The sequence below is a fragment of the Euprymna scolopes genome, chromosome 10, assembly GCF_053919585.1.
Source record: "Euprymna scolopes isolate OS-2025 chromosome 10, ASM5391958v1, whole genome shotgun sequence".
NCBI classification, from domain to species: domain Eukaryota; kingdom Metazoa; phylum Mollusca; class Cephalopoda; order Sepiida; family Sepiolidae; genus Euprymna; species Euprymna scolopes.
This window is the reverse complement of record NC_136491.1, coordinates 61,971,134-61,986,004: the sequence shown is the minus strand read 5'-3', so window position 1 is coordinate 61,986,004 and position 14,871 is coordinate 61,971,134. Positions and strand designations below refer to the sequence as shown.

Here is a 14,871-nt window from a genome sequence, read left to right as displayed (position 1 = left end):
CTGATGCTGATGAGATGAACTCAGGTCCATTGATGATGGTTGGGATAGAACACACGCTTCTGTTCAGGATCCTGTTTGTTATTTGCCAAAACTGGTGGGAACCAAGTCGCTGCTCAGCTACTTTAGATTTAACGGACTGAGCATATAGTTCTCTTGCATTTTTTATTACTCTTTTACAGTGGTTGCTGGCAGTCCTGAAAGAAGCTTTAGTCTCAGTACATCTATTACGTTGGTAGCTATGGAAAAAGTGATTCCTGTGTGCGATACCAGCAGCACATTCAAGGGAGAACCATAGCTGGCTGTTAGGTTTTTGTTGAAATTTTTTGGACGGTATGAATCGGTCTATACCTACAATTAACCATTCGGTCAGGTCTGATACTATAGAGGACACCTCCTTTTTAAAAATGGAATGCAGAGTTAGATCAGATATAAATATATGGAAGCTATCCCAGTGAGCCATAGAGTATCGATATACTGTACAGTGGAGAGGTACGTCTGAAGACTTATTACATTTCATTTTTATCTTAACTTATGCAACCGAGTGGTCGGAAGATCGCAGAGGAGATAGAACGGAACATGAACATAGCTCAGGGGAAGTTGTGAGAGAAAGGTCTAGAGGGCTTGCATACTGACCGGTAGTCGGGCACATGGGTGGGTTTGTGAACAAGAGTGAGGTCATAGGCAATGGAGAAATCATGACAGAAACTCCCCTCATCATGTGTCTTGTTTAAGTGGGTCAGCCATTCCACATTGTGGACATTGAAGTCACCGCAGATGTGAATGTTAGCCGAAGGAAAAGCAGACAGGATGTGGTCAATTTTCTCAAATATGCTCTTAAAGATAGTAACTCTGCTGTTGTGGGGGCGATAGAGGGCAAATATAAATGCGGTGGTGTAAGCAAGTTCAACTCAGAAGCACATATAAGGTAAATTAGGGTCTTGTCTGGAGATATCCCTACCACACGGAAAGCCATCTTTAATGTAGGCACATATTCCATGCCCATGGCGATTTTGGGGGTCAGATTTAGATGTAAAGTTAGAGTATCCATTAATTATGAACTCATCTAGGGAAGTGATCGGCCCTATGCCAGTTTTGCTTTGGAACAATATGTCTGGTTTCATCTCCTACAATTAGGTTTCAACCTCTGGAAGGTTGGAACGTAGACTCCTGATGTTGGAGAAAGAGACAGGGTAGTAGGGGTCTACGTTGAAGGATGGGGTTTTTGGTTTGTTTGTGTTTTTTTTTTTTTTTTTGAGATAATTCATGTTGAGGTTTTGGGATTTGTGGAACAGGTCGACAGACTTGGTTAGAGAAGGAAAGTAAGAGAAAAAGACAGGAATTTTTTTTTTTTGGTAACACATAAGGTAAAGCTGCAATTACCCACTAGTATGGCATCAAGAGGACCTACCAGAAACTACTGTATGGTCCAGAATCCATTCACCAAATGGCAACACAGCAGCCCCAGTACTTTGCAGCTGCTGATAGGACAGCCTCCCTAGTGGTTAATCCAAGGTTCAGGTCCCTGACTATCAGGCGGATAACGTCAGCTCAGATGAAACGTTTACCTCCAGCACCCTTACTAGTGACATGGCCACAAGGATAGACATAGAAACAGAAAATTTCCATCTCAGGCTACTGTTCACGAAGTACTACTGACCTAGAAGTAGCTTTTACTTTACCCTTTATCAGAAAAATCACTCATTGGAAATGAGGATTGAAGGGCAAATAAGGAGAAGCGAGAGTTACTGGAGCTGCCGATAACACATCCACAGTGCATTATCTACACCTAAACGTAGATTACATGAACAAAGCTTCTGTCTTAGAACTGCATGAATATGGAACTCTTTCATTTGCCTGCTTTCCAACTGACGACAATATAATCGTTCTCAAGTATGTGAACAAGTTCTTAAGTAATCCAATTTACCAAATTTCCACTACTAACGATTACTATGGTATTGTCCCATTGACTACCGTACGCTTATTAACACTTATCCTCAAGTGGCCTCTGGGCCTTGATAAGTGGTGACTCCTTTGTAAAAAAAAAAAAAAAAATCTTCTTACTTCCCTTTGAGTATTTCTGTATAGACAAAATTATACGTCCAATAGGGTAGGTCGCTTTTGGAACTTTAAATAGGTCAATAGATGGAAAGTTGTGAAATAACACCCTAAATCACCTGACAAAATATTTTTTTCCAAAATTTTGTATTTTTTTGCGAAATTGAATTTAAAGACATCAATATTTGCAATCTTAGTCGTAATTTCGCTGACACCGGATATATGTATCCATCAAATTAAATCCGAGGTTAAACTAGAGTAAAATAATAAAATCTATTAAAGAATTTATTTTTTAAGTTTATTATCTATTTTCATATTAATTTAAATAAAATGACCAAAAACAAAAATAAAATATATTAAAATATATAGTTTCAAATACAAATGACGACTTAATAAAAGAAGTTTTATTTATTGGATATTTTTTAGACTTTCACCGGTAGTATTTATCTGCCCCTTGTTTACATTTTTTAACCTTCGAATTCACACGAATTAATTGAAGAAATTAAACATACTATTAAAATAGTTCATTTAACAAATTAAACACAACTATTAAAATATTTAAACTTTTTATAATTATTGTCATTTATTTATATTTCAAAATTCAGTGTTTTTTAAAGGCTGGTTTTGGTTTACGAATTAGTTTTTGAACTAAACTGTATTGATTGGTAAGTAAAACATTTTTTTAAAATAAATTTTGAAATTTATTTCCAATTTAAATAAAATATTTTCGTGTGTTATCTCATAATATTATATATGTGTGTGTGTGTTTCTTTTTACAGATATTGTAATTTAAAAAATGGCTGGAAAAAAACGCTGGAGTTTCCACTCAAAGTAAAGGAGCAATTAAATTTTCAGGTTTACCATCACCTTTGGATAAAACAGAGCCACCAACCTTTAGACAAATAATTCAATATAGCTATTTTTTAATGAACACTTATCCCCATCTTTCTTGTTATGGTATTTCGAAATTAATAGCAAATGACGTGATAAATATTTGGAAGGCTGTCAACCCTCGTTTGCCTTTGTTAAATGAAAATTGTGTTGTCGTCAAGGTGAATATGCTATGCTTTCAGAAGGCAAAGCAAATAAATAGGAAACATCTACCTGCTGCCCAAACAAAATTCTAGAAGGAAAAAACAGATACATTATTTGATATTTCATCATGTTCATGCAAGCTTCCCATTTTAAGTTGTGACAATATTAATGTCAAATGTGACAAAGAAAATTGCCAGACCAAGCGCATCATTTGCACTTGCCCTCTGAAGCGAAAAGTAAGTTATTTTCTATTTTTATTTTTGAATTTATTATGAAAGGGATAACTTAATGTCTAAATTATGTAAATTTTGAGAAAAAACATTTCCACAGTTGAAATAAATATTTAAATCAAATTTTCATTTTATTTTACATGTAAAATATTTTTAATTTAATATGTTAAACTGTATTTTTAATCTTAGTAAATTTCATTTTAATCTGATATTCCAGGTTCCTATGGAAGACCGAGAATATTTAAAAGACCAAAGGAGTAAAATAGGGCCCAAGGGCACATTCCAACTTGGTCCAATAGATAAAACCGCAATAAAAAAAAAAAGTAAAAGAAAAGGAGAAAGAGAAATCCAACAAAAAACATCTCCCATAGCATCAACATCATCTATTCAAGATCATGTTTCTCCAAGTACATCTCTAAGTCACTCATCTTCTCCAAGTGATGAAGCAGATTACATACAGCCAGATAGTCCTCTCAAAGTGCCCTATAACCTTACAAAAATTCCAAGGTTTGCTCTTGAATTAGTCAGGGGTGATATATCCTCTAATCTTGGAGCCAGTCTTGGCAATGCCCTGCTCTTGGATTTGAGGGCCATGGGCCTTCTTATCCCTAATATAGATATAAAGAATATCTATATGGATAAATGTAAAATTGATAGGGCAAAAGCTAAAGTAAACGCAGATGCCTATCCAAACCACAGCAAAAATATGGAAAATCTTTGTATAGATGTTGATGGGAGGAAAGACAAAGATACACTGCTCTACAAAGAATCAGTGGATGTAAATGGATTTCAAATTGTGAAAAAAAACAAAGCATCTGAACGTCACCTCACAATAACAAAAGAAACAGCAAATGAGAGTCTATATTTGACTCACCGAATTCTTCCGGATACTGGAGCAACTGGTAATGTTCTTGCAGAGCAAGTGGCTGATGTTTTAGAGGAATTAAAAAGTTTAAGCAACATTAAGGCTGTCCTTGTTGACAACACAAATGCGAACACAGGCTGTGAAGGTGGCCTGGTTACACTTTTAGAAAAAAAATCCAAAAAAAAATCTTCATACTATTGGTTGCTCCTTACACCAGAATGAACTTCCATTTAGGGCTTTGTTCAAACATTTAGATGGCACCACAAAAAGCCCCACAACATTCAGTGGTCCATTGGGTAAATTATGTGCAAATGATTACCATAATTTACCACAAATAGCATTTTCCGCTGTTGGGAATCCCTTGGAGTGTGAATTTGAAGACAAGGATAGCCTAAGTAGTGACCAAAGACTGATCTACGAGTATACAGTTGGGATTTCTAGAGGTAAGGTAGACCCTAGATTTGTATCCTGGAAAATTGGACCATTGAACCAGGCTAGATGGTTAATGTTGGCTATCAGGCTCATGTGCCTATGGACTCGTGGGACATATCCGCATAATCTTTCAACCAAATTGCATAGTTTGATCAATTTTATTGTAAATGTATATGCGATTTGTTGGTTTGACATTAAAAAACATAACAAATTCCACCACCAACAAATGTACATTTATAATATGATTCAGAGAATACAGAAGCAACCAACTGAAATTAAAAAAATTACACTTAAAAACATTCAGTTTAATGCTTTTGCATTACTGCCAGAAAATATTTTATTTTCTATGGTAAAATCAGATGAACTTGAAGTAAGAGAAGAGGGAATAAAAAGAATTTTGACCATTAGGTAAGTTAATATTTCTTCATATAAAACTTACATCAATTTATTGTGACATTTTAAAGATTACATTTAATTTCACCAAATCTTATTAAAGCAGTATAAATTGCATTTAAAGATTAAACTCAAATTATTTTTTATATTGTTTCAGAAGAGGGGAACCAGCCAAGAAAAGACTTAAAAAGATACCGATGATCAACTTTAAGGCTCTACACTGGACAAATTTAATAGATTTGTCAGTAAATGGAGTCTGTGAGCCACCACTTACACAAGACTTTTCTGACAGTGAATTAGAGAGTTCATTGTTAACAGGCGAAAAGCTTGACTTGCCAGATTTCCCTGATGTTGAACGAGCAGTTAAGTTGGTGACAGAGGCTTCTCAATGTGTATACAGCTTTGAAGCAAGGCACCGGCACATACTTGGGAAAGTTTTGTGCCAACAATTAAGACCCGCTTTTTCATCGAAGGGCTCTTATTTAGAACACTTTGATTCTTTATATTAAAAATAAATGATTATTTGTTTTTCTATAATTGCTTGTTGTATTTTCATATCAGGAAAAAATTTTTGTCAATACATTCAACAATTTCTGTTTAAATAATAGCATTTCAAACTCGGCGCAGTTAAGGGGGGGGGGCTTAAATTTCAATTTGAAATTTTTGTATAATTTTGTTTCAAATTATATTCCCATCAAATAAAATAAGATTTCTTGGCTTAAATGCTGAAATTATTTAGTTTTGAGATCAATATTTAGGCTAAATCCACCAAAATCGAGGGTTTTTCCGCCCGTGTTTATTTAAAATCTTTTATGTCAAATTCGCAAAAAAACGTTGAAGACTACGATCTAATTTTTGGTATGAGTATTCAATAGGTATAGACACAACTTTTGGTCCATTAACATTTTTGGTTTTTAGAAAAAAGTTAAAAATCGACCTACCCTAACGTCCAACCCCAAAGCAAACATTTTCCCCCTTTCCTCCATGAAAGTATGTTGCATTGCAGATGCAGATTCACTTATGAAACAATACAAAGATTTAAATGTTACTTATTAAATTCATAGAAAAAACTTAATGCTTACAGTTAAATAAAGATTTAGTAAACCTGTAATATAGAGGTAGAAATATGGGTTCCATGGGTTCATTGATTTCTACAGAAAATGCCTATGCAGATATCATTATAAAACCATTGTAGTACTTGTTTCATTAGAAATAATACTTTTGGAATAAGAAATTATTTGTTATAGAGTGGCTAAATGCTTTTGACTGGTAGTATATATATATATATATAATAAAAGTTACAATAAGTTTACTAAGGTAATCAAAATGGTAAACTTAAAATATATCATAAATATTAAAGAGTTAATATTTACAAGTAAAATAAACTCAGCCAGATGTAAAAAGCTCAATAAAACCGAAAAGGAAATAGAGCTAATAATATGAACAAATGATTAATAAAATATGTTAAAAGACATCTTGAAAAAGAGTTAAAAACATATTTAATTTTAAAAAAGGAAGCACAAGATAAGTGGATAGTCCTTAATCCGCGGAGTTTCGAAGAAATACTCTCCTTCTCATCAGAGGGCAGGAATTAGCAAAATACAGGATCGGATTTTGCATATAAAAGTATTTAATGAAACTACAAGTAAGTCAAAGATCTTACTTGGTTAAAAAAAGGGTGAGGTAAGGGGAACAGGAGGCAAAAGAAAAATAATAAAAAGATTTCACATGAATGGATAGTCCGGTGAAGGGTAAAAATCCAAAAATGGTAAAATCCAAAATGGTTGAATTTAAAATTTCAATCCACTGGGTAAATTCCAAATGGTCTAAAATTATCCAAAAGGCAGAGTTCCTTGGAAAAAAGCGCAAATGGAATGAATTCCAAATCATTAAAAGAAAAGTACTAGAGATAATATTTAAAACACGTCTGTCAAGGCTGGATGAATAAAAAAAATTAAGGTTTAAAAAACCCCCGAAAAACGGTGACAATTTAAATTTGAAAAGCAAGGTCAAACTGACCCAGACAAAAAGCGCGAAAGTTAGCATTAATAATTAGATCAGCTTAGATATGCACGTGAAAGTCTCAGAATTAAATTAAGAAAACTGATCAGAAGAACAAATAAATGGCCACTAATCAGAAATCCATTCACTGTGAATAAATATTTTGTCATGTTTAAAATAAAATTGAGTTTTAAAGTACATACAGCTTTCCTTCTAAAAAGTTTGATTTGTTTGCTTTATGGTAAATCAATTTCTGTAATTATGCTGAAAATACAATTTCTATTGTAAATTTTATAGCATATTCACCCATTGAGCTATTTAATCCTGAAATAATATCTGTTGCAAACAATTTATCATAAACTATGTGGCTTTTATCAAGCATGCTTTATCCCTAAAGAAGGCGCAGTCTGCTATTGCTAGGCCTTAGAATGTCTTAGCAAAATGCATCATACATGCGAATGTGCAAACATTTCTTTGAACTCTAAAATATGGATTAAATCAGTTTTAAATTATTGCATAAAGTTCGAGGGCGAATAAAATTTACTATTATAGTAATCTTTTTCTTTTTATATAGCAATTAAATTTACAAATCTATTTTTAAATACACATTAAATGTACAAATGTTTGATAAAATAAAAATTGATGCTTACCTTGACTTTAAAATCATCCCAAATGTCTTTTCCTCCTCTCTGAAGTTTTTTACCTTGTTTCTAATATAAGAAAAAATATAGAAAAGGAAATTAACAAATTCAAAAAGTAATTTCTTTATAATTTTTTTAGTATCATTTTGATAAAACTGATTTTATGCAGATACATCACAAGAGTTAACAGAAAAAAAAAAAGATCTGTAAAGATAAAATCTTAAAATTGTTTATAAGAAATGATTTAAAGTTTTTCCATGTCATAATTTTATGTATAGCATTTAGTAAGAAAATATTTTACCATACATTCATATGAATTATTAAGCTATCAACCAAAGAAATCTGTTGCTATATTAAATTGGTGTGATTTCATGTATTTCATAAATAGATAGAATTGAATTATATAAAACCATCAAATAGTTGCCAGATTGCACCAGTTATAAAGTGAAGGAAATACTTTGAATTGCCAAATTTAAAACAAATCCACAAATTCTGCTGTAGAATGGCACTTACTGGATAACAGGATGCATACAGACTTGTAGCAAGGACTGCTGGATCTTTGCATCACAGTATTTTGGAGATTATTTGCTGTTATATTGTGAATTTGGATAAGCAAAATAATAATCCGCTGTGGAAGAATGATACGAACAAAGATTGTGTATCATAATTAAGTTTACTGTAAGAATAATATAAAACCCAAATAGATACATATATAGGTAAAGTATGTAAAGGTATCGTGTTTACAGCATGTGTGGGGGTCCTTTTTCTTTTTCCTCTGCGAGTCAAACTTGCATCCTTTTTTATCCTTCTTTCCATCGTCATCTCTCACGACTAGCTAACTATTGTTTAGTCTCAGAGGGATGCTAGGTTGTTCCTCCAAGTTAAATTCTTCCCTAGAATTTTGCTCTTAACATTTTTTCTTTGAATTTGAACATTCGGTCCTTTTCCTTTTACTCACAGTTTGAACTGATGTATTTTTAGTTTTGGGAGAATCTACAATTCTTGGAGTTGATGCTACCTTCATTGTTAAGGGTGGAGGAGGGTGTAATCTGGAAAGTGTCGTATAACACTTCCATTGGTAATTTTATATTGTTTTTGATTGTTTCCATGAACTGATTTACACGTCTTATGGAAAAAGATTTTTTTTTTTAATTATATTGACAATTTTCTCAATTCTTTTTAGACCTCCAAAAAACACCTCCACACCTGATAGTTCCTAAAAAACTTTATCACCATCCTTATGCATTTTATACTTTGCATTATCTTTAGTAAATTTTTTCTTTTTATTACTTAGTAATATATCACACATTGAATGCAAACATTTTTTCAGCCAATGATAAATTTGTTGGTTGGTTATTTTTGTTTTACGACATATCAACCCTTTTCAGGTTATTTAATGCCGAATCCAAAGATTTAAAAAAAAATTTTTTTAATAGAATATATCTATTGTAAGCCGGTTTCTATTTAACCCATAGTTGGGATCCTAACAGGTATTACCACTCTGGGTCAGAGTGGACCTGGGAGCAATGGCAATTAAAGGGTGACTCCACACTCCCAAAAGCCCGCAAGCTGGGACCTCACTACTGGATATAGTTTAAGGCATATCCAGGACCACTATAAATCGTTAGGTATTTTTTAATGCTTTTATCTTCATGTTGATGTTGCCATTCTTTTTCAATGCTCTTTTAAAGGTATTGACAAACCTTTCGGCCAGTCCTTTAGATCTCAGGTTGCACGCTGGTATTCTGACTATAATTCCTCTTCATCGGTAGTAAGGCCTTTGAAGCATGAGCAATTTGTTTAATTGATCCATCTTCAAATCTGTGTTAAAGCATAGCTCCTAAACAATGTTCACTTGCATCTGATGCTACAATTTCTTTTTTTTTTATCATAATATGCCAATTCATTAAACAATGCTCTCAATTTGCGCATTTTTGGAATATGCAGACTATAGTACTTTGCTAGACCAAGAATGACTTATTTTGTTATATTATCTGGTCTAGGTATGTCTCATGTAGCTTTTGTTCTATTTGGGTTAGGTTTTCTTCTTTTATAATCAACTAGCAGGAGTACTCAGCGTTGCCCAGGTGTGGAGAGTTTTCATGGTAAGAATCAACAGAGCCCTAAAAAAAAAATGTTTCAAACAAAAAAAAATTACTCCCCCTTCCCCCAAAAATGTAAATAGCAGCAAGTACCCATGCGAGTGCAAAAAAAAAAAAAAAAAAAAAGTAGTAAGCAAGCAGGTTTGCTCATAACGCTAAGATGAAATGGAAGTGAAAAAAAAAAAAAGTGAACGGTTTAATCACCTTGCCCACCGTGACATACGTCATCATCATTCAAGTTTAGTCATTGCAAGATGTATGATTTGCAAAAATGTTGACGAAAAAAGTGACCCCTCCTTGTAAAAAACTGCCCAGTTGAAAGAATGGCCAATTTTTGGATATATGTCGGCTGAGAGGCTGAATATTAAAACGATACCAATTTTGTCAGTGTTGATCGCATGTGTCAAAAGTTTTAGCTAGACATACAAACACACTAACAAACGTTTGTGATTTATATTATAGACTAGCAGGGCTACCCCCCCCCCCGTTGCTTGGGATTATATAAAACAACGAGAAAAATTAAATTGATTTTGAACATGTTATTCTTAGGTTTGAGGAATTTTTGATGTCTATGTATTATCTCGAACAAAAGAATATTTTACCTACTCCAGGACTGGTATTACACAACATATGCATGAAATAAGTGTGCGTTCTCTAGGAAATGTGATTTGCAGCACGTATATGAAATAATTTTACCTTCCCTAGGACAGGTTATGTAAAACACACATTTAAAATAGTTTTACCTACCCTATGTAAATGCATATATGAAACACTTAAATGTACTCTTGACAGGTATTGTATAACATATATATGAACTAATTTCTCTTCCGACTAATGCTATCATAATTTTACGAAAAATGAAGTCATTTATAGAAGATGGATCAATTCTTGGGAATAACTTTTTTCAGCACGTTCTCTATTCTGCAAAAGTCAGTTTTTGTTTATCAAATTAGAGGAAAGTACAAAATAGTTAACAAAATACCCTCCCTTCCCATATTAAGAATCGCTTTCTAAATAAAAATGTTATTTACGCATGGTCCATATTCTGTATAGTCAGCTTTTTTATTTATTAAATTGTAAGGTGAAAGTACAGAATAGTGACAAAGCAGCCACCTCTTATAATATTAAGAATGGCTTTCTAAATAATAACATTATTATTTCAGCATCGTCCATATTCTGTACAAGTCATGTTTTGTTTATTAAATTGTTAGATAAAAGTACAAAATAGTTACAAAGCATCCTCCTGTCCACATATTAAGAATGGCTTTCAAAATTATAACATTATTTTAGCAGTGTCCATATTCCGTAAAAGTAATTTTTAAAAATTAAATGGTTACATAAAAGTAAAGAATAGTTACAAAAAGAAACAAAAAAAAAAAAAAAACACCCTCTCCCCCATATTAAAAATGAATTTCTAAATAATGTCATTTTAGCACAATCAATATTCTATAGAAGTCAGATTTTGTTTATAAAATTGTAAGATGAAAGTACAAAATAGTTACCCCCCCTACAAAGAATGGCTTTCTAAATAATATTATTTCAGCACGGTCCATATTGTGTATAAGTAAGTTTTTTTGTATGTTAAATTGTTAGATGAAAGTACAGAATAAATTTTTTAAATATACACTCCCCTCCCCATATAAAGAATGGCTTTCTAAATAACGTTATTATTTCAGCATGATCCATATTCTGTAGAAGTCAATTTTTGTTTATTAAATTGTTAGATGAAATTACACAATCTATATATATATATATATAAATATAACTCTTTGTTCGTTCGTAATTAATAGTCTCAATAACTAAATAAATGATTGCTTCGACATTTTGATATAATATGTTTACTGTACCCATGCGTGTTTTTATATATCTCTTTTTAATTATAACATTATACTTAATTTTTCTATAATAAATAGGTGGTTTTCTTTGTACCGATAGGCCATTTCTTTTATTTATGGACAATTATTTATCACCGCTTGCCGTCACGTGACCAATGTTTCCAATGTAGCGACTTTTCTGGAGATTTCGTTTGCAATCTAGCGGGGAATTCTAGAAAATCTGGAGATATTTTGCACCCGCAATTTTAGATCAAAATATAAAGAAAAATGCTTGAAAATACTTTAAAACATAAAATAAACTCATTCATGTAAGTAAAAATAAGTAGCATTTATTGCCTTTGGTAACAATTATTTATTGATTATTTGTTTTGTCTTTCACCTTTTTTTTTCGGCTAACCATTCTTAAATCTCGCTATAAAATCGATTTTTCCAAGTACATTTTAGGGGAGGGATATTCCAACATCCGTAGTTTAGTTTAAAATACAATCTAAGCAACCCCACTTAATTTAGAAGTATTTAGTCGAAAATTGTAAAAAGCAAGAAACAGCAAAAAAAAAAAAAACTTATACCAAACACAGTAGAATTTAATTATCTACCAACTTTTAACATGCTAAAACAAAGTTTTTTTTATTTTTCTAATTTCCAAATATGGTGTTCAAAGTGGATTTTACACACTGAATAAAAAAAAAATAAACAAATGTCTGCTTATCGCTTAAGGAGTAAGGAGGCTTAATTTCTCAAAAGTTGTAAACAAATGACTAGGTGTATCAGAGTTTTTGTAGGAATTTTTGACACCCCTAACACGGAACTGCAAATAAAATATAAAAAACTCGTACTTTCTTTTAAAAGTGAGTTGTTTATTTTCTTTATGGATTATACTTCCAAAATAAACTATTAAAGTTGTATAAAAAGTAATAGAAATATTATTTTTTTATTTTTAAAAAAACAGTAATGAAATTAATTGAATTTTATGAGCTCAATATTTTCAATTTTTAAACTTTAAAAATCTATCAAAATTTTTCTATTGATTCTATTTTTACGATATTTTCAGGGTTAATGTGAAATTTTATGCTCTTTCCAATAAACTGAATATAATATTTTAGAAAAACGTTTTTGTTTTAAATTCAAGCCTCCCCCCATTTTTAAATGCCTATAAAAAAGTAAATAATTAATTTACTCACCAAAGTGTTATATATCACAAATTGAAGATAAAAGATCAATAAATAATATATTCAAATTTAAAACAAAAAAGTAGTGTTTTTTAGAAATTTACCTGTAAAGTCCGAAGTTTAAAACCTTTTTTTTTTAAACCACGTTTTTTTTTGTTTTTTTTTTAAATGAAACCTTGCTCCTTTAATTGAAAAAAGAATTCTGGTTTGAATTACATTTTTTGAGGAGTTATGGAATTATTCAATATTTTTCACGAAATTTCTGACACACCTAACAAATGACTTATCTACCACTAACCCTAAGTTCGAGTTGCACTCCCAAATTTAGAGTTAGTGATAGTCATAGATTTTTTATACAATTTTCCAAGAGTGAAATCCCCAATGGTTAAACAACATGCAACCAGTTAATTGTTGTAAAGACAACTTTTAATAAAAGAAATGAAATAAAAATAACTTAAACACAGTTTCAGCAAGTATAAAAGATACTGGAATTTTACTGCATTTGATATCAGGTATTTTTGTTATTGTTTACAATTTCTCGAATATTGATTATTTTACACAAATGATTGCGTTGTTCCTACTTACTTGCCCCCCTCCCGAGCCGTCATTCATGATTTTACTTATTTTTACTAATTTTTAGACGTTTATTTTATTTATTTGTCAGCATGAACCAACTTTTTAAGATGCAGCATATGCTAACACTTCAGCAAAGTTTATTGTATTTATTTTTTAGCAAACATTAATAACAGAAAGTTTTCCACTTTATTTATTTTTTTGCATAATTAATGATGGAAGTATGTTTTCTGTTTTTCTTAACATCTGTTGAAAAAAAATAATTTGTACAGTCTCTTGAAAAAAAAAAAAATTAAAAAAAAAAAAAAATTCAAACCTTTCTCTACTTTCACCTAACTATTTACAATGTTCATATAAAGCATTCATCTGTTCCTTTTATAATAAAAATTCCGTTTTCAAAAAGAAACATTTACTGCCAAATTTCTTAAAAAAAAAAAAAAAAAAGTGCAAGTTTTCCTGAAAAAACCCCCCAAAAAACTTTCACCTAACAATTTATGGTAAAAATTTAATTTTTTTTTTGGAGGGAAACAAACAACAACTTTTATTGATAAAAAAAATTGCCAAAAATAATAAAAGTAAATAAATGAACAAAATGCAAATTTTTTTTCCATTCTAAAAAAACTGAGCCACAGCAACGCGTGGCCGGGTAGAGCTAGTAGTTAAATAAAACAAACACTCAGCATTACTTGACCAATATATGTGATTTTTAAATTGTGATAAATTAACACTCAGCATTACTATATCAATGTATATGATTATTAGAAGGTGACAAATACCCAACATTATTAAGCGTTATTCGGAATTGAATGATGATCAACGGTTTAGATAAGCTAAGCCATCAGTATCGTCGGTTTCAGTGACATTTGTTATATATTTGGTTTTTGACTACTTTTTCATACCTCTGTATAACTTTTATTGGGTTTGTAAAATAAAGCCAATAAAAGTTATTCTTTTACTTAACTTGATAAGTAGTTTGTGCATTGTAACTCATTTAAAAGCATGGTCATTGTCAGTCATTCTTTTTCAAATAATTTATTTTTTTAAATATTCTTTTCCTTTCCATAATTAAACCTTATGTTTTCTAAATAATAACAAAAAATAAAATGAATACTTTATATTTGTAAGTTAGTTGACAAACGTTTTGTTTACATAGGTACGGGCAAAATGAATGCCTATGCTCAAAATGTATAAACATTTTGACCTCTCCCTTTACTTAAAAATTCATCAAAAATCAGGAAATTAATTTTAATGAAATTTTCAGTATTTATCAAATAATGATCGCGGAATATAATGAACTAATTATTTTTATTTAAATCTTAGTGAAAATGTATGTTTTTGTTTAAACAAAAAATACCTTTAAAGTTATGGTTTTCAGTAGTAAATAAAAAACGCAAGAATTTATTTTTGCTTTTTTTATGTAAATAAAGCATTGTAATTTGTAACAATAAAATAATTTTTACAGGAACATTACGAAAAAAACCCTGAAGTCTGTATTAATGAATTTGATATAACTTGAAAAAAAATTAATTTCTCGAACTAC

The 14,871-nt window shown here is 31.0% G+C and overlaps 2 protein-coding genes across 11 annotated transcripts in view; one reads left to right on the top strand and one right to left on the bottom strand.

Moving 5' to 3' along the window:
- The window catches only part of LOC145286010 (DENN domain-containing protein 1A-like), a 798,566-nt gene that overhangs the window by 255,527 nt on the left and 528,168 nt on the right, over window positions 1-14,871 (bottom strand). For all 10 annotated transcript variants that reach the window (XM_080134611.1, XM_080134619.1, XM_080134620.1 and 7 more), the window contains one exon: window positions 7,662-7,721. In XM_080134611.1, the coding sequence (XP_079990737.1) occupies window positions 7,662-7,721 (60 nt within the window). The remainder of the gene's footprint in view (window positions 1-7,661; window positions 7,722-14,871) is intronic.
- Window positions 3,955-5,547, top strand: LOC145286351 (uncharacterized). Its single transcript, XM_080135290.1, has 3 exons — window positions 3,955-4,098; window positions 4,352-5,025; window positions 5,168-5,547. Exons 1-3 carry the CDS (start codon window positions 3,955-3,957, stop codon window positions 5,517-5,519), a joined length of 1,170 nt encoding a protein of 389 aa, XP_079991416.1. The 3' UTR covers window positions 5,520-5,547.